Source organism: Schistocerca gregaria, chromosome 6 (assembly GCF_023897955.1).
Source record: "Schistocerca gregaria isolate iqSchGreg1 chromosome 6, iqSchGreg1.2, whole genome shotgun sequence".
NCBI lineage: Eukaryota > Metazoa > Arthropoda > Insecta > Orthoptera > Acrididae > Schistocerca > Schistocerca gregaria.
Window position 1 is genome coordinate 541,139,822 of NC_064925.1, and position 18,981 is coordinate 541,158,802.

Below are 18,981 nucleotides of genomic sequence, written 5' to 3' on the forward strand. Positions count from 1 at the left end.
AAGTTGTATTGCAGAAAACACCAATATATTACCGCATACGAAGATATGTGAAAGCCCTACAACTGTCTTGTCAAAAGTAAAGCTACAGGGTGATCAAAAAGTCAGTATAAATTTGAAAACTGAATAAATCACGGAATAGTGTAGACAGAGAGGCACAAATTGACACACATGCTTGGAATGACATGGGGTTATATTAGAACCAAAAAAATACAAACGTTCAAAAAATGTCCGACACATGGCACTTCATCTGATTAGAATAGCAGTAATTAGCATAACAAAGTAAGACAAAGCAAAGATGATGGTCTTTACAGGAAATGCTCAATATGTCCACCATCATTTCTCAACAATAGCTGTAGTCGAGGACTAATGCTGTGAACAGCTCTGTAAAGCATGTCCGGAGTTATAGTGAAGCACTGGCGTCGGATGTTGTCTTTCAGCATTCCTAGAGATACACTTGCGATTTCAGGTAACCCTAAAGCCAATAATCGCACGGACTGAGGTCTGGGGACCTGGGAGGCCAAGCATGACGAATGTGGCAGCTGAGCACACTATCATCACCAAACGACGAGCGCAAGAGATCCTTCACGCGTCTAGCAAAATGGGGTGGAGCGCGCCATCCTGCAGGTGTTTATCAGCCAGGCTGGGGATGATGCGATTCTGTAACATATCGGCGTACCTCTCACCCGTCGCGGTAGCAGTTACAAAACCAGAATCACGTATTTACTCGGCGAAAAATGGCCCGATAACGGCAGATGTGGTCAATCCAACCCATACCGTGACTTTCTCGTCGTGCAGTGGAGTTTCCACGACAGTTAAAAGATTTTGGGTAGCCCAAATTCTGCAGTTTCTCGTGTTGAGCTTCGTCGGTCCACAACACGTTAGTCGTCATCTTCCGCCATTTTTTGAAACGCCCACACCGCAAATGCCCTCCGCTTCACTAAATCGCCAGTAACAGCTCATTATGCCGATGGATTTTGTACGGATAGTATCGGAGGGTACCCCTCGGTGCTAATCAAACAGTAGTGTATGGAATGCCTGTGCGACGTGCGACTGCACGAGCGCTGACTTCCCCGTGCATAGACGAACCCGCTACAGTCTCCATTTCTTCCTGAACTGTGACAGCAGCATTACGCCTTGTGCTCGGTCGGCCAGTACGGGGTCTATCGTCTAAACAACCCGTGGCTTCGAACTTCGAAATCATTCTCGCCACGGCTGCATTTGTCAACGGACCTTTACCCGTTCGAATCCCCTTCCTATGGCGATAGGATCGTAACGCTGAACTAGCACATTCCCCATTCTGATAAGACAGCTACACTAAAAGTGTCTTTTCAGGTAACGTCAACATGCTGTGACTGCTGGCGAATCTGATTGTCTCTCTCATTACAGCTCCTTTTATTCACGATTGTCATGTGCAGTCACTGACGTTTTGCTGTCCAGCGCCATCTGTCGGACTTATTGTGAACTTTATTTTTTTTTTGTTCTAATAAAACCCCATGTCATTCTAAGCATGTGTGTCAAATTTTAGCTCTCTATCTACATTATTCCGTGGTTGATTAAGTTTTCAAATTTATATAGACTTTTTGATCACCCGGTATATATAAAATGGCTGGTTGCTGTATTCCTTCAAGTAATTCAGTTCAGTAACTATTAACAGAGGATCAAATAGGTAAAAAGACGAGGGCTAGTAGAAACCCTTGGGAAACAGAGGAAATGTTGAATTTAATTGATGAAAGGAGAAAATATAAAAATGCAGTAAATGAAGCAGGCAAAAAGGAATACAAACGTCTCAAAAATGAGATCGACAGGAAGTGCAAAATGGCTAAGCAGGGATGGCTAGAGGACAAATGTAAGGATGTAGAGGCTTATCTCACTAGGGGTAAGATAGATACTGCCTACAGGAAAATTAAAGAGAACTTTGGAGAAAAGAGAACCACTTGTATGAGTATCAAGAGCTCAGATAGAAACCCAGTTCTAAGCAAAGAGGGGAAGGCAGAAAGGTGGAAGGAGTATATAGAGGGTCTATACAAGGGCGATGTACTTGAGGACAGTATTATGGAAATGGAAGAGGATGTAGATGAAGACGAAATGGGAGATACGATACTGCGTGAAGAGTATGACAGAGCGCTGAAAGACCTGAGTTGAAACAAGGCCCCGGGAGTAGACAACATTCCATTAGAACTACTGATGGCCTTGGGAGAGCCAGTCCTGACAAAACTCTACCATCTGGTGAGCAAGATGTACGAGACAGATGAAATACCCTCAGACTTCAATAAGAATATAATAATTCCAATCCTAAAGAAAGCAGGTGTTGACAGATGTGAAAATTACCGAACTATCAGTTTAATAAGTCACAGCTGCAAAATACTAACGCGAATTATTTACAGACGAAAGGAAAAACTGGTAGAAGCCGACCTCCGGGAAGATCTGTTTGGATTCCGTAGAAATGTTGGAACACGTGAGGCAATACTGACCTTACGACTTATCTTAGAAAAAAGATTAAGGAAAGCCAAACCTACGTTTCTAGCATTTGTATACTTAGAGAAAGCTTCTGACAATGTTGACTGGAATACTCTTTTTCAAATTCTAAAGGTGGCAGGGGTAAAATACAGGGAGCGAAAGGCTATTTATAATTTGTACAGAAACCAGATAGCAGATTTAAGAGTCCAGGGGCATGAAAGGGAAGCAGTGGTTGGGAAGGGAGTGAGACATGGTTGTAGCCTCTCTCCGATGTTATTCAATCTGTATATTGAGCAAGCAGTAAAGGAAACAAAAGGAAAGTTCGGAGTAGGTATTAAAATCCATGGAGCAGAAATAAAAACTTTGAGGTTCGCCGATGACGTTGTAATTCTGTCAATGACACCAAAGGACTTGAAAGAGCAGTTGAACGGAATGGACAGTGTCTTGACAGGAGGATAAAGGATGAACATCAACAAAAGCAAAACGAGGATAATGGAATGTAGTCGAATTAAGTCGGGTGATGCTGAGGGAATTAGATTAAGAAATGAGACACTTAAAGTAGTAAAGGAGTTTTTCTATTTGGGGAGCAAAATAACTGATGATGGTCAAAGTAGATAGGATATAAAATGTAGACTCGCAATGGCAAGGAAAGCGTTTCTGAAGAAGAGAAATTTGTTAATATCGAGTATAGGTTTAAATGTCAGGTAGTCGTTCCTGATAGTATTTGTATGGAGTGTACCCATGTATGGAAGTGAAACATGGACAGTAAATAGTTTGGACAAGAAGAGAATAGAAGCTTTCGAAATATGGTGCTACAGAAGACCGGAGAGTAGACAACATTCCATTAGAACTACTGACGGCCTTGGGAGAGCCAGTCATGACAAAACTCTACCAGCTGGTGAGCAAGATGTATGAGACAGGCCAAATACCCTCAGACTTCAAGAAGAATATAATAATTCCAATCCCAAAGAAAGCAGGTGCTGACAGATGTGAAAATTACCGAACTATCAGTTTAATAAGTCACAGCTGCAAAATACTAACGCGAATTCTTTACAGACGAATGGAAAAACTGGTAGATGCGGACCTCGGGGAGGATCAGTTTGGATTCCGTCGAAATGTTGGAACACGTGAGGCAATACTGACCTTACGACTTATCTTAGAAGAAAGATTAAGAAAAGGCAAACCTACGTTTCTAGCATTTGTAGACTTAGAGAAAGCTTTTGACAATGTTGACTGGAATACTCTTTTTCAAATTCTAAAGGTGGCAGGGGTAAAATACAGGGAGCGAAAGGCTATTTACAATTTGTACAGAAACCAGATGGTAGTCATAAGAGTCGAGGGGCATGAAAGGGAAGCAGTGGTTGGGAAAGGAGTGAGACAGGGTTGTATCCTCTCCCCGATGTTATTCAATCTGTATATTGAGCAAGCAGTAAAGGAAACAAAAGAAAAATTTGGAGTAGGTATTAAAATTCATGGAGACGAAGTAAAAACTTTGAGGTTCGCCGATGACATTGTAATTCTGTCAGAGACGGCAAAGGACTTGGAAGAGCAGTTGAACGGAATTGACAGTGTCTTGAAAGGAGGATATAAGATGAACATCAACAAAAGCAAAACGAGGATAATGGAATGTAGTCCAATTAAATCGGGTGATGCTGAGGGAATTAGATTAGGAAATGAGACACTTAAAGTAATAAAGGAGTTTTGCTATTTAGGAAGTAAAATAACTGATGATGGTCGAAGTAGAGAGGATATAAAATGTAGACTGGCAATGGCAAGGAAAGCGTTTCTGAAGAAGAGAAATTTGTTAACATCGAATATAGATTTAAGTGTCAGGAAGTCATTTCTGAAAATATTTGTTTGGAGTGTAGCCATGTATGGAAGTGAAACATGGACGATAACTAGTTTGGACAGGAAGAGAATAGAAGCTTTCGAAATGTGGTGCTACAGAAGAATACTGAAGATAAGGTGGATAGATCACGTAACTAATGAGGAGGTATTGAATAGGATTGGGGAGAAGAGAAGTTTGTGGCACAACTTGACTAGAAGAAGGGATCGGTTGGTAGGACATGTTTTGAGGCATCAAGGGATCACAAATTTAGCATTGGAGGGCAGTGTGGAGGGTAAAAATCGTAGAGGGAGACCGAGAGATGAGTACACTAAGCAGATTCAGAAGGATGTAGGTTGCAGTAGGTACTGGGAGATGAAGAAGCTTGCACAGGATAGAGTAGCATGGAGAGCTGCATCAAACCAGTCTCAGGACTGAAGACCACAACAACGACCACAACAACAGAAGAATGTTGAAGATTAGGTGGGTAGATCACGTAACAAATTGAGGAGGTAATGAATGGGATTGGGGAGAAGAGAAGTTTGTGGCACAACTTGAGTAGAAGAAGGGATCGGTTGGTAGGACATGTCCTGAGGCATCAATGGATCACAAATTTAGCATTGGAGGGGAGCGTGGAAGGTAAAAATCGTAGAGGGAGACCAAGAGATGAATACACTAAGCATATTCAGAAGGATGTAGGTTGCAGTAGGTACTGGGAGATGAAGGAGCTTACACAGGATAGATTAGCATGAAGAGCTGCATCAAACCAGTCTCAGGACTGAAGACCACAACAACAATAACTATTAACATGAATAAATTAGCGTGTCTGTGTGTGATTACCACTATTTTCTATTACACATCGTGAATCATGGCTGAGTGATGAGCGTTGGGTGTGCTGTATGCGCAGCTGGACGCGAGGCGGGAGTCCCTGATGGAGCTGATGGTGTCTGTGGCCCGCGAGGCAGAGGAAGCCGTCGTTGCTGTCAAAACGTCCTACGACGACCTGGTGAGTCCACAGTAGTGTCGGATTATTTTCCACTTTGACTCCAATTCATGTTACGTCATAATCTTCTGTGGGTGTGCACTTTCGGAAGTTGAAAAATGTATTCAACACAAGAAAGCAGTAGAAATACTGCGTAAAATAAATAACCACACATCTCTCACAAGCCTCCTTCTGGATACTGCAATTCTCGCGCGTATTACCTGGTACATTTACACTTTAGTTCACAGTAGATTTGTGTAATTTGGCAGAGATACTCAACACACTCCCCAGAACGAGGTCTCATGCAAAAGTTGGTAGCTCAAGGCTGCACCACGAGTAAAGACAATCGTTGCAAGGCGCAGCAACGAACCGGAGAAGTAGGGGAAGACACGCCCCAAGTGTTTCCTTACGCCGCAGCAGGCGAGAATTTGTTGAGTGAGTCTACAACTTTGCTTCCGCCGTTTTTACTCTAAATTCGAGGCTTTATTGTAAAACACAATAATGTACGATTCAAAGTACTGGCCATCGCTGGCCGCTACTTTCTCCAATTTTTGAACAGTGTACGAATCTCACGCCCAAAAATTGTTCTTGTGTTTGCCGGCCGGTGTGGCCGAGCGGTTCTAGGCGCTTCAGTCTGGAACCGCGAGACCGCTACGGTCGCAGGTTCGAATCCCGCATCGGGCATGGATGTGTGTGATGTCCTTAGGTTAGGTTAGGTTTAAGCAGTTCTAAGTTTTAGGGGACTGATGACCTCAGATGTTAAGTCCCATAGTGCTCAGAGCCATTTGAACCAATGTGCGTCTTTTGAGGAGATCCACGAACCAATCCAATTTTGCTCTAGATCGTATGACCGGAAGTGTTGGTCAGCCAGTCGTGTGACATTGGTCACGAAGTGTTGCAGTCAAAGGTAGCAAGGTACGGGGAACAAGGCTGGTATGGTAGGGCTTCCCAATTCAACGTTTCCAAGTATGTTTTGACGGGTTTTGCGACATGGGGTCGAGCTTTGTCACTCTGTAAAATCACCTTTTCATGTCTGTCGCTGTAGTTCGGCCGTTTGTCTTTCAGTTTTCGGCTCAAACGCATCAATTGATTTCGATAATGATCTTCGGTGATTGTTTCTGCCGGCTTCATTAGCTTCAAGAACTTTCTCTCTTCCACCACCATGCCGGGCTTTGAAGTAAAATCACCGTTCTTGAAGCGTTCAAACCATTCACTGTACGTTGTTTCAATAATAGGTGCCTCACCATAGATCTTACCCTGCATTTTGTGAGCCTCAGTCGCAGATTTCGTCGTGACGAACCAGAAAATTAAAACAAGCTGCAAATGACGACAGTTGGGCTCGTAAGTTGACCTATTCAATCGAGAGTAATATTTTCATGGCGTTCTGCTTATTGTATGACACTTATGACCTACCACGTGCCGCATCACTTGTCGCTACTGCCATCTATCGCGAAACGTCGGAGGCAAAGTTGTAGACCCAATATGTCCGAGTGCAAAGCCGCTCACTCAATTGTGATCGTCAGTTACGGTGACACTGTCATCGTAGTACAGACTCGGCTGCGTGCCAATTGAACAGCAACTCTGAACTTATTAACATTTAAAGAACTGAACTCTTATGTAAACTATTATTCTGTAATGAAGTGCTAAATGTTATAAGTATCAGTGACAGCATAAGTTTCATGTCGTGTGGGTGAACACTATTTGTTTCGAAAGTTAATATTCATGTTCAAATTTTAATAAATTACTAGTAATATATTTGCGTGTTATACTATCTACCCAACCTCCTCCTGAGCTTGACTTGCTACAATACGCCACACATTAAATGCACTGAAATTAAATCAATCGATCTGTGGGGATGTTATCAATTACGACGGAGTGACATAAAATGATACCAGCCCAGACTGTTCATGTAGGCTAATCCTGCAGTATAATGAATATGTTCTTATATGTAAGTATGATTAGTGTCTTAGACACTTACTCGTCCGTAACATGGTGTTTTGGTAATAACAATTTCGTAGGCATATCTATTCATACCTACATAGGCAATATTTAGTGAAGACTTGTCGAAGATTGAATGACGAGAAGCTTAGGAGCTGTGTAATTAGAGTATTTGGAATAATAAGCGGATTGGAGGTGCTGACAATGGAGTCATGTGTAACCAACAGTACAAAAGCAGTGCATTGGTACTGCCATTTCCCATCTTTTGTATTTGTACTTACGCTTAGTAGTGCTTGATATCGCTTATTTCAGCGAGGGTTTTGTTTTAGGCGGGCTCCACCGTTGTCTGTTTTGTCGGTCGCTTTCGTGCAAGTCTCTCTCTTGCATGCTCTCTCTCAGTCTCTGCAGCCATGGTTTTTTTCCCTTTTACTCCCAAACCTTTCAGGGGATCACGTCTCGCTCGTGTTAAATAATTAAATATTTCTGTTTATTAATTAGTGGGCTTACCATATCCCAACCACCTGGTGAGGCGCATTCGTTGGTAGCCCACATGAACTTATCGTTTGTGGCTGCTGAACTAGACCCCTGTTATTAGACACGTGCACTGAGTTAGAAAGACGGTAAATGATAATGAAAGATGAGAATTCAGTTTGCTTAGCACTATCGTGATAATAAAGAACATCTGTATTTAAACCAGTATTCAACCAGAAGTAGATGATACAATGCATTGTCACTTCTAAATATTGTTAGAATTTTTGTTACTTGTTAAATTTTTATTACTTATTACAGAATCCACATGTAGCGTTTATTGTCCCTAGAGGAGGAGCTGCGTGAAGTATTTCTCGTCTCTGAATCAGAAGCTGTACCCTCTCGCCAAATATTGTAAATGCTTTTTGCGCTCTGTTTCTTTTGTGGTTGGCAGGAGAGCCAACACCGTGTTACTAGAGGAGGCCGAAAGGCACGCGATTTAGCTCATGTAGGCTGGCGTGAGGTCTGGAACAGGATAAGGAAATTAGAATTTAGAAAAACGGACGTAGCTGGTGGAATACTTAACTTTAATCCATTAATGACGAACGTCGCTCTTGACGGTACATAGTTCACAATATCAATAGTAACTGATAATGGGGCCTTGCTTGGTCGTAGCAAATGACGTAGCTGAAGACTATGATAAAGTATCTCCTCGGCAAATGAGAACGTAAGTAGGCAGTGAACCATCGCTAGCAAAGTCGGCTGTACAACTGGGGCGAGTACTAGGAAGTCTCTGCCGTGTGGCGGCGCTCGGTCTGCAATCACTGATAGTGGCGACACGCGGGTCCGACGTCGGACCGCGGCCGATTTAAAGGCTACCTCCTAGCAAGTGTGGTGTCTGGCGGTGACACCACAGTTTCGTTTCAGAGTTTGCTTCAGCTCACATCGTTCATGTTAAATACAAAAAAAAAAAACTTTAGGGTTTCATTTCTTACTGTGACGTACCTTTGTACTCATTCCCATTCCTTTCCTAACAAGATGAGGAGGATTAAAATGAAAGGAAACATAAAAAAATGTATTGCCACTACGAATGTCAGATCAAAGTATGGCCTCACATGAGCTGTTCTGGTAGATGGGGATCGACAGTGTTCAATAAATGCTTGTTTTGGATAAGATCAGGCGATACGGGGAGCCAAGTCACGGTCGTGAATTCACTAGAGTGTTCGTGTCACCTGCCTGTCACTGAACTGAAACGTGTTGCATTCTTCTGCTGAAACATGACATCTCGATCAGGGTACTCTAATATCAGAAATGGATGCGTATGGTCTGCAAGAACACCCACATAACGTTCATCGGTCATTGGCCCCTGCATCCAACACTAGGGTCTAATTGTGACCACGTGAAAACTGCCCAGATCTTAACAGAACCACCAGTCGTTACGGACGGAATTTGCCAGCCGTAGTGACATTGGTTGTGACACGTTAAGTATCTATTTGTTGCTTTCTTTAGAAAATAAACAGCCAAACACTTGTAATAAGGAGAGTATCGATTTTAATGCTACTTGTTTCACTCGCAGCAGTTCAGGCTGTTCTCTTAGGTCTCTTCCTAACACAATGTTTTCTCTCCAACAAGTTGGAATAGGTCTTCATTCACTGCCTGCAGCAATTCCTCTCTGGTTTTGATGCGATTTTGATCCTCAAGGCGTGAAAGGCGCCTCCAGTGCCTCTATCAGGATCTTTTTCTGTCCACAAGTCTGACGTCGTGTTTCGCGGCCAGGTGCGTTACACCATTGCTTGTAAACTTGCTGAACTCCGCTGCGAAACAACAAATCCAACCACTTCATACATCGTATACCCATGGGCACGGCTAAACAAGATTGCCCCATTTGTGCCACTCTGTCGAGGCGTTACATTTACCAATGTTTTACGTACAGTGTCCCCCGGACACATAAATGTCTCACTGATCGCTACTGCCTTATGCTCTCGTGGAGGCAGTGTGCATGCTCTTTGACTCGTGACTCGATCGCTGCTTGTTTCTGTAATATAGTACATGGCTCATTTTCCTCTGTTATATTTGCACTACAAACTATTGTCACACAAACATGAGAAATATAGATAGTATCTGTCACTAATTCAACAGTAGTGTTGCGAACTGCATTTGTCTGACGTGTGTATGGTTGGTGATATCTTTGACAATTTTGCTTCTCATTGCTTAGATTTTTTTCATGCCGTATACCATGAAGGCACCGTGTCAGTGAGTAAAATCATCAGGAAGAAGCAACGAATACAAAGCCATGCTCTTCTAAGATGCCTGAATGTTGCAGTTTCTGAACTTGTGGACCGTAAGCGTAAATTCTTACAGTAGATCGTACAGTATTCTCCTTTTAATGCGTGTGTGTGTGTGTGTGTGTTCACATTGAAATACGTTGTTATCTTGACGGTCTTAACTGCTCACCTGTCATTTAATTTTTTTCTGCTGCTCTGCCGACGCAGCTTCGCATACCGCTGCAGTTGCGCTTGTGCTGAAATTTAAGAATCTAGAACCAATTTCTACCAATGAATACGAAGTACTCTTTATATTATTTTCCAGTGTACCAGTCTTACAATAGCTAGTAGCTGGGTTGTACAGCTAGGCATCAGACGAGTGCTTTTTGTTTGCGCAGATAGGGTGCGACTATGTGACTGAATGCTGGACGCTAGTGGAGTAGACTTGATACACTCAGTAAGCATCCTCATTGCTATATGTAACTGGACGCCTATCATTTTGGATTGACCAATATTCGACCACACCAGCGCACAGTATTCGGAGTCTTTCATACCATTTTACGAAGCGTCACCAAGACGCCCGCAAGTTTTATTCAAGAAAGGGCGCGATTCGAAAGTTCCTATTTTTTTATATTATTGATTCATTGAGTTAAGAAACGTGTTATGCTTCAAGATGTATACAAAACTTATTGTATATCTAACGACTGCTAACTATCTACTTAGTATTTTTAATGTAGATTTCTTTGATACCTAAACGATAAGCATATTTCAATACCATATGCAAAGTACTCCTTTCTATATTTTTAATTTCGATACAGATGCCATTTTTATTGATACAACTGTCTGAAATTATAGCACCATGTTATCTAATTCACAATATGAGAGTTGTGAAATATAGTTAGAAAATATTCACAAACATTATTAGGTCATATTCCAGTAATTTTGGGCTGAAATTTAAGAAAAGACGACTGAGGAAATGCTGTTAAATATCGGTAAAAGCAATCAACTAAAATACCACATTAATTCGCCTCGAAATAGAGAAACAGAGAAGAATTTTATTTAAAAGATCTTATTCAACTCTTATGAGGTTTTGTTTGCATACAAAACTTCAGAGCTGATCGTGTTGAGGGGTTTATTGCAGTATTTACGTGCTAACCATTTTTAAAGTGTGTCTGCATAGTTAAAGTTGAACAAAATGGTTTTGTATGCTATATTTTTTTAAAAATTGATTGGGTAGCGTGTAACTTAGTGCCAGTACATGACTACATGAATTTCTCCTTAGTTTGTCTCATAATTGTACAGCCACGTCACCTGAAATGCAAAATTTGTCGCTCTATGAGTACATGAGGTGCTGTGTTGCAGAGTTTCAGAAGCTCCCATTTTATGGAGTCGACGTCTCTTCGGCCATGGTATTTCACGCCATTTTTCTTTTCCCCTGGCACATCAAATGGCATTTCCTTATTTAGACTGATGTACGAGTGATCCCATAGAGTAATCATAGATGTTTACACCTACAATGCAACATTTCCGTGTTCAGCAGAGTCTACAACAATAGTTCTGTAGTGTAAAACTGAATGTAGAATCAGCAATCCAGCACCGATCTTCCACGTCCACATACAAACAGTAAACTATTCCGTTACGCAACAAATGCAGGGGGTGGCCCTAACGGAATTTTGGTCGGATCACGTGCATGTGTACTGCTGCCGTTTCGAAGTTGTGTTGCGACTTGCCTTCGGAATCCCGGCGCCAGTATGTTGTACACGTCTCTTTCTGCAGCTTGATAACGACTGTACGTGGAAACGAGAAGGTAAAGATTGAGCACACTATTTTGTCACTGTTATGCAAAGATGCAAAGATTCGCACCCGTCTTGCGTGCAGAACAGCTTCGAAAACGCCGCCACATCAAGTAATCGCTGCTTTTTCCCGTGAACAGGGTTATATAAGAAAACAGTGATTGCTTAAGTCACGATCTTTCCCGTCCCGTTCTGCACTGTTAAATCTACAATTTGCTAATCGCAGGTCCTAGCTCCGCTATCATTTAGCTTGTATACTGCAGAAATGCCAGCTACTCAGCCAAGAATGTTTGTTTATGCTGATGACTGGGTAACAGCAACACAGCACAAACAAATCGAGGTCACTGAAGATAAGACTTAAGAGTAATGGGACAATATTCTCATAAATGGAGACCGTATGAGTAATATGCTAACCGACCGTTAACTGGACGTATTGTTCGAGATTAATGGTCTGTCCCTAAACAAATATGCGCTATGCCTTGCAGTTATACTTAACAAACTCTGCAGCTAAATTGAGGTCAAGAAGCAATATTCTGCAAAAATTATGTGGTACAACATACGGTTCTGCAGCATCGATCTTACGATCATCTGCCCTTGGCCTTGTCTACTCAGCGGCAGAATATTGCAGCCCTGTCGGGATAAACAGCCACCCGAAGGCTGTAGGTACACAACTAAATCGAACAATGCGGGTTTGTACTGACACAATCAAGTCCACCCCAGTATTCTGGCTATCTGCTATGAGACGTATTTCACCACCTAACCTGAGAAGAAAAGATGTCCTTCTGACAGTATATAAGAAAATCTGCAACAACCAGAATCTGCTAATTCATGATGGTGTACCTGCCATCCCCCACTCTAGCAACCTGGTGAACCATAATATTCAATCTCCAATAAGTCCGGACGAAACAATGGTACAAAGTACTCCACCAGAGCTCCATAGCTTTCTCAAAGCCAGCAACAAACTATGGAATCTTGATATATACACAGGATACACAGCACACTCAACGGAATCCGGACTAGTCCAGGGAGATGCGGTAATCCACTAGTATGTAGATGGGAAAAGACTACCACTGGCAGACAAGTTGTTGGAGAGTGCCCTCAACAATGGCACCTTGCAAACTTCTTGGACTTGTTGGGCACTATAGCAGATGTGATTAAATTATATAAATACAGTAATTGTAAATTTAAATTATCTACGTATTTTATTTGTATTTCTGAACTGATGTGTAATTGCCACACGATTAACAATAACTGCTATAAATTCGCGAGAATTCTGTTATGAATAAAACATCTATATCTAGAACCCAGGAGAGGCAAGTGGCCCTTCTTGCCCCTCTCTCTGCACCCCCCCCCCTCCTTCCTCCATCTATGGACGCCGATAGATGGCACTACACTATGGGGAAACAGCATCGATCATTGTATCATGACTATGATATGACTATGGCATATATCGGCCGGGATTTGTCGTGACAAAGTTTGACCTCCGCTTTAGATTGATGTTTATGCAGTACCTTCCTGGGCTGCAGTGAACTGAATCATCCTTGAGTGAATACGCTGTGGATGAGGACACTGACCATATCATCAGCTGTCCTCGTCTATCACAAGAGAAAATTCATTTACTGCAAAGACCAGTAAAACAAGGGTCATTGTTACCCACCAGTATAAGTGTGTGTGTGTGTGTGTGTGTGTGTGTGTGTACTTCGCGGACGTACGTGCATGAGTGAGCAAATATTTGACTTATAATTTATATTAGTATATTGATGTATTTTTGGCTCAGATACGGGCAGTTCGGGTAATAAGTGGTGTTAGTTCATGAACCTCTTCTCGACCTCTGTTCACGAATCTGGGTATTCTGACATTGGCCTCTCAATATATATATTCCTTACTGCCATTTCTCGTTAACAATATTAGCTTATTCCCAAGAATAAGCAGCTTTCACTCAGTTAATACTCGGCGGAAATCAAACCTGCATTTGGATCGGATTTCCTTATCTCTTGCACAGAAAGGTGTGCTCTGTGCAATATACTGCTGCATCCATTTTCAATAAGTTACCACTCGACTTCAAAAATCATAGCAGTAATCCACGCGCTTTCAAATCGAAACTGAAGAGTTTCCTCATGGGTCACTCCTTCTGTTCTGAAGAGGAGTTCCTTGAAGACTTAAGCTGATTCTTGTTGTATTGTTGACTGCGTTTACTTAAATTTACGGATTGACTTTTTTCGCATTCATAAAAATTTTATTTTTATCTGTTATTACTTTTATGTTGTAATTTAATGTACTGACACGTTCCACGACCTTGGAGATTTGCTCCTCAATTTGGCCCTACAGAACTTGGCGTGTAAATAAATGAAACAGAACGGATGACGTTCGGATGCCAACACTAGTAATAAAGGTAAAATACGTAATTATTTGGTTACTTAATTTATTCGACAAAACTAGTTCTTTCTCGTACCAAGATCCACAAGTTTAAATTCGCTTGAGATCAGATATTGCTTTTTGCTCGGACTCACTTATCCTCCGCAGTCTATACGCCATGCTATACAGCCGGGCCTAAAAGAGTCTTTACGAATCATTTGTGTACTCTTGGCAACATTGAAGCCTGGCACTTTGGGTTCAAGGTGTTGCTGATGCTGTAGAGCCGAAAGTAAAAAAAAAAAAAGGTGTGGAAAAGGATCTTTTGTAGTTGCCTAACATGATAGCCGAGTGCAAATCAACATTATTATTAGTTGCAGTGCGATTTCTTGATTTGGCACCACTCATAAATTTTGTTAGTTTGTAACTGTTCTGTTTTTCTTCTTTTTCATAATATATACCTTGCAAATTAATACCAAACCAACTTCTGACACATTGTAATTACAATAGCCACCCAGGCAAAGCAACACACAACATAAAATTTAGAGCTGATTTACTGTGTATCGTGGAAAGAATGAACGACGACCCGCGTGGTGTGTGTGTGTGTGTGTGTGTGTGTGTGTGTGTGTGTGTGTGTGTGTCTGTGTGTGTGTGTTTGTGAAAGGGGAGGGGGGGGGGGGGGTTATGACACCAAATGCAAGCCCCTCATGACTTCGTTTCTACTAATTCGCAACAGCGTAACTCTAAAATCTCTTTCCACTTCCAAATTCGTTTTAATTACACTTCTGCTGTTAATGACCCGACTTCGGCCGTAAAAACCTCCTATCCAAATTAAATTATACTCCACAAATCTTGCATGAAAGCACTATAATTTTATGCGGCAGTGTTTACATTGAAAAAAAAAAGAAAGAAAAAGCAGGAAGCTGTATGCGGGCGCAACTGCAACAGCAGCAGCCGCCTCCACCGGAAGCTACTCTGCGTGAAAATATAACAAGCAGAGATTATTTTTGTAAGGTAATAAAAGTGCGGCGTATTTACATTCTATCCCGCCGTGAATAGCGGCCGGGACTCGGCAGTGTTTTGTTTTCGGCCGTCGCGCGCGTTAATAATGGAGTAGTACGCGCGCTCGCAGTGCTACCAACAGCTCCCTGTTTCTCGCGGTGCTGTTTAACTGCGACTCTACTATGTTGTGGTTTAGATTCACGCACGGGTGTGTGTGTATGGGGGGGGGGGGGTTGGACAGAACTCTCTCTTTTACAAATTGAATCAAGTAGCACCCTCACTGGAGACAAAGGGTATTTTGTTACTGGTGGGAAAACCTTCGGGAGTACCAGGTAAATTTCAGCAAAATGGCAGTTCGTCCGGAACAAATCTAGCGCTCTGTGATGAAACATGTGGAACGTTTCCGTAACTGAAGCGGCTGAGTAAATCAGTAGCAAGAAAAGTGTTTTTCTTTCATACAATTCAGTTATTCGCTGCATTCTCGCTCAGGCCTCAAAGAAGTATGTGTGGTGAAACCAAGAGCCAAATAAAGTGATATTACGGAAAGAAAATACATTCAAAGTTGGTTTCAATAAATTCTGTGTCGTATCATATGCGGTCCCACTCGAATGTAGAGTTTAGAAAGGAAGTAATGTAGAGTGTAATATAACACTGATGGGACATATAGCTGAACTTAATCAGGATGACGTTGGACTGCAATTCTTCCTTTAAATCTTCGAACAAGCATTTCCTACAGTCTCTTTTTATCTACTATTCGTAATGCTGTGCAGAAGCGATGACGGTGGAGGAGAATTAAACAGGATTATCTACCCTTAAAGTTGATCACAGATGATTGATATTTATATATTTCGTCATAAGTTGGGCCAGGACAGGTGTCCAAACGTATCTTCATGTTCGTTAAACCACATCATCCAACTGTTTGTAGCTTCCATCAGTCATCTGATTTGCACTGCTGGACAAAGACCTTCTCTAGACTTCTCCATGAATTACGGCGGTCATCTAGGGGCGCCGAAGAGTTTTCTAATCTCGGTGAAGTCTGTCTTTTTTCCTGTCAGTTGGAATCCAGAAAGAACTTCCTTAACCCATCAACAGTCGCATTTACGTCTTACAATCCATTTGGACCATCGCCCCATTTTCATGTTTGCCTGTCGCTACTAGCAAATTCAGCATGCATCTTATGATAACTTGCTGATCAATCCTCAGTTTTTCAATCCTTGCATTAAATATTCTACGTATCACTGCCATGAGTAAAAACTGGCGATACAAAATTATTCTGAAATTTCTTTTCCAGACACGTCGGAGGCTTAGTTTTGAAACCTTTATTTACTTAATCAAAATTACTCCAAGCAATTTTTTATTTGTATTGCTGTCCATCCAGTAGTTGCCATCAACTGCCTGAAGTAGAAAAACGCATCAACTAGTTCTATGGCTGCACTGTTCGTTTGTACTATTTTTAGCCGATCCTTTGAGTGAACTGGATAGTGTCTGTAAAACAAGTCGTAAGCTGAACACCGACAAAAGTAAAACTTGGGTGAAGCAGTGTAGTCGAACTAAATCATGCGAAGCTGAGGTAATTAGATTCGAAAATGAGACACTGAAGACGGCCGGAGTGGCCGAGCGGTTCCAGGCGCTACAGTCTGGAACCGCGAGACCGCTACGGTCGCATGTTCGAATCCTACCTCGGGCATGGATGTGTGTGATATCCTTAGGTTAGTTACGTTTAAGTAGTTCTAAGTTCTAGGTGACTGATGACCATAGAAGTTAAGTCCCACAGTGCTCAGAGCCATTTGAACCATTTTTTGAGACACTGAAGATAGTTAAGTTATGCTATTTGGTCAGCCAGCAAGATAACTTATGATGCCAGCAGTAGGGAGGTTATAGATTGTGAAGTTACTTATACTGCCCACACAAACCACAACCGGTCTTTGGCCTCACTCAGTCCAGCGTTCTACACTTTCCTGTCTTCTGCATCTTCATCTCCCAGACCCAGTATCTGCAAGTCTCCAGTGGTATTATCCTTCCATCTCATTCTCGGCCGTCCCAACAGCCTCTTTCCTTCAGCTTCGCCATTCATTACAGCCTTTATTACCGTATTCTCCCCCTCCTCCTTACATGTCCGTATCGTCTTAGTCTCTTAATTTTCACACTCACTACAACACCAGGCTGTGCGTATAATTGTCTGAATTCTCTGTTTATCCTTATTCTCCACTGTTGATTTTATTTCACTGGTCCATCTATTTTTCTCAGTACTTTATTTTCAAGTGATAAGTTTTTTCACTGTTTTCTTTGTCAGGGTCCATGTCTCACTTGCATAGCACACTATTGGCTTGATGATGGTCTGGTATATTCTTATTTTTAACTACTTAGATAGTAACTTCGATATTATGAAGTTCGGCATAGCTCCTAGACATCTTCTCCCAGCTTGAATTCTTGTTACATCTCTTGTTCTATAAGGTTTTGTTGACTGATGTTGACATCGAGGTACGTGAATGTGTCTGTCTACTGTATCGTCAGATTTCCGGTTTTTAGATGGTTTGTTCCTAAATTAACTCTCCTCTTCCTACTACTGCTCCACGACAATGCAAAGCCTCATACGGCCAACACAGTCGCGGCACTCCTACAGAAATTCAAATGGGAGGTTCTCAGCCACCCTCCATGCAGTCCGGACCTCTCTCCATATGATTAAGGGCAGTTTTGGTCTCGTTAAAAAGGCTCTGAGGGGCAAACGATTCACCTCGGACGACGACGTCCAGCTGTACGTGCGGAACTGGTTAACATCGCAGCCCCGGGAACTTTGTGAGACGGCCATTCACCGCCTTGTGTCACAGTGGGACAAGTGTCTAAACTGCCAGGGTCAGTACTTCTAACATACAGGTACCGGTTTCTGTAATTATGCCTCCGACTCGTTTCTTTTTGATCGCCCCTAATACGATATCTTCACGTAAGATACATACTCGGTCACCGTCGATTGTTGTCATTCGGAAAATTGTTTTTCAGCAACTGAATGAATCGACCGTATTCATTCCTTAGATTCCTCACTAGTTTTAACATAGATTTCCTTATAAAATATGTACCCACTTTCTTCGTATTTTATTTGTAGAAAACGTAGTGATTTCTGAGATCGTTCCGAAAAATAAATATACCGGTCAACATGCCGCTGGAACCCACAAGCCTGTGACTAAGAGTCTTATGCTCTATCGACTAAAGTAGCTCTCATAAAGGGTGATCTCTGCCTTAATCGAGTTTTGCTAATAGAAGTACGTCACGTATGAATGTGGTATGAACTGCCGCGAAAGCACGCCATACGTGCGTGAGTTTCGTTGAGGTGAAAGACCCGCGCGCAATAATTGGCTTTCAAGTGTAAATATATTTTACTTACAGTGCAAGTTTGGCGTTTCGAATCCCTGGGACGTAAAAATCTGGATTCTTTTAGAATAACGAAGAGACCATTAGCGCAACAACTTTCGGAAAGTTGCCACTGTCAGTCTTCACAAAATTCATGAAATATATTCGCAACTGCGAATGCAGACAACTATCGTATGCATAATAGAATGACGACAATGAAAAATTGTTCCAGACCGGGACTCTAAGCCGGGTTTACCGCATTACGTGAGCAGCTGCCTCAGCCTGTTTGGCTAGCTGTGCGCAACTCACGGCCAGACCGAAACTTTCATATGTCGTCTTTCATACGTCACAATTTGCGCTCAAGTCGCTGCCTGATATCGGCGGATAAATACGATATTGCAGTACCTGTGTTGTTAGGAAGTACGATGTAATGTTTCTTCGGACATCCATGCATCCTATTTCTTAACAACACATGCACTGCAATATCGTGTTCGAAAACTTCCTTCCCTTTGTTGCTTAAAAGTTGTAAATGAGTTTTCCGTCACTAAATAACGA

At 42.0% G+C, this 18,981-nt stretch overlaps 1 protein-coding gene across 3 annotated transcripts in view; it reads left to right on the plus strand.

The window, feature by feature from the left end:
* The window catches only part of LOC126278376 (uncharacterized), a 355,754-nt gene that overhangs the window by 127,603 nt on the left and 209,170 nt on the right, over positions 1 to 18,981 (plus strand). For all 3 annotated transcript variants that reach the window (XM_049978453.1, XM_049978452.1, XM_049978451.1), the window contains one exon: positions 5,190 to 5,288. In XM_049978453.1, the coding sequence (XP_049834410.1) occupies positions 5,190 to 5,288 (99 nt within the window). The remainder of the gene's footprint in view (positions 1 to 5,189; positions 5,289 to 18,981) is intronic.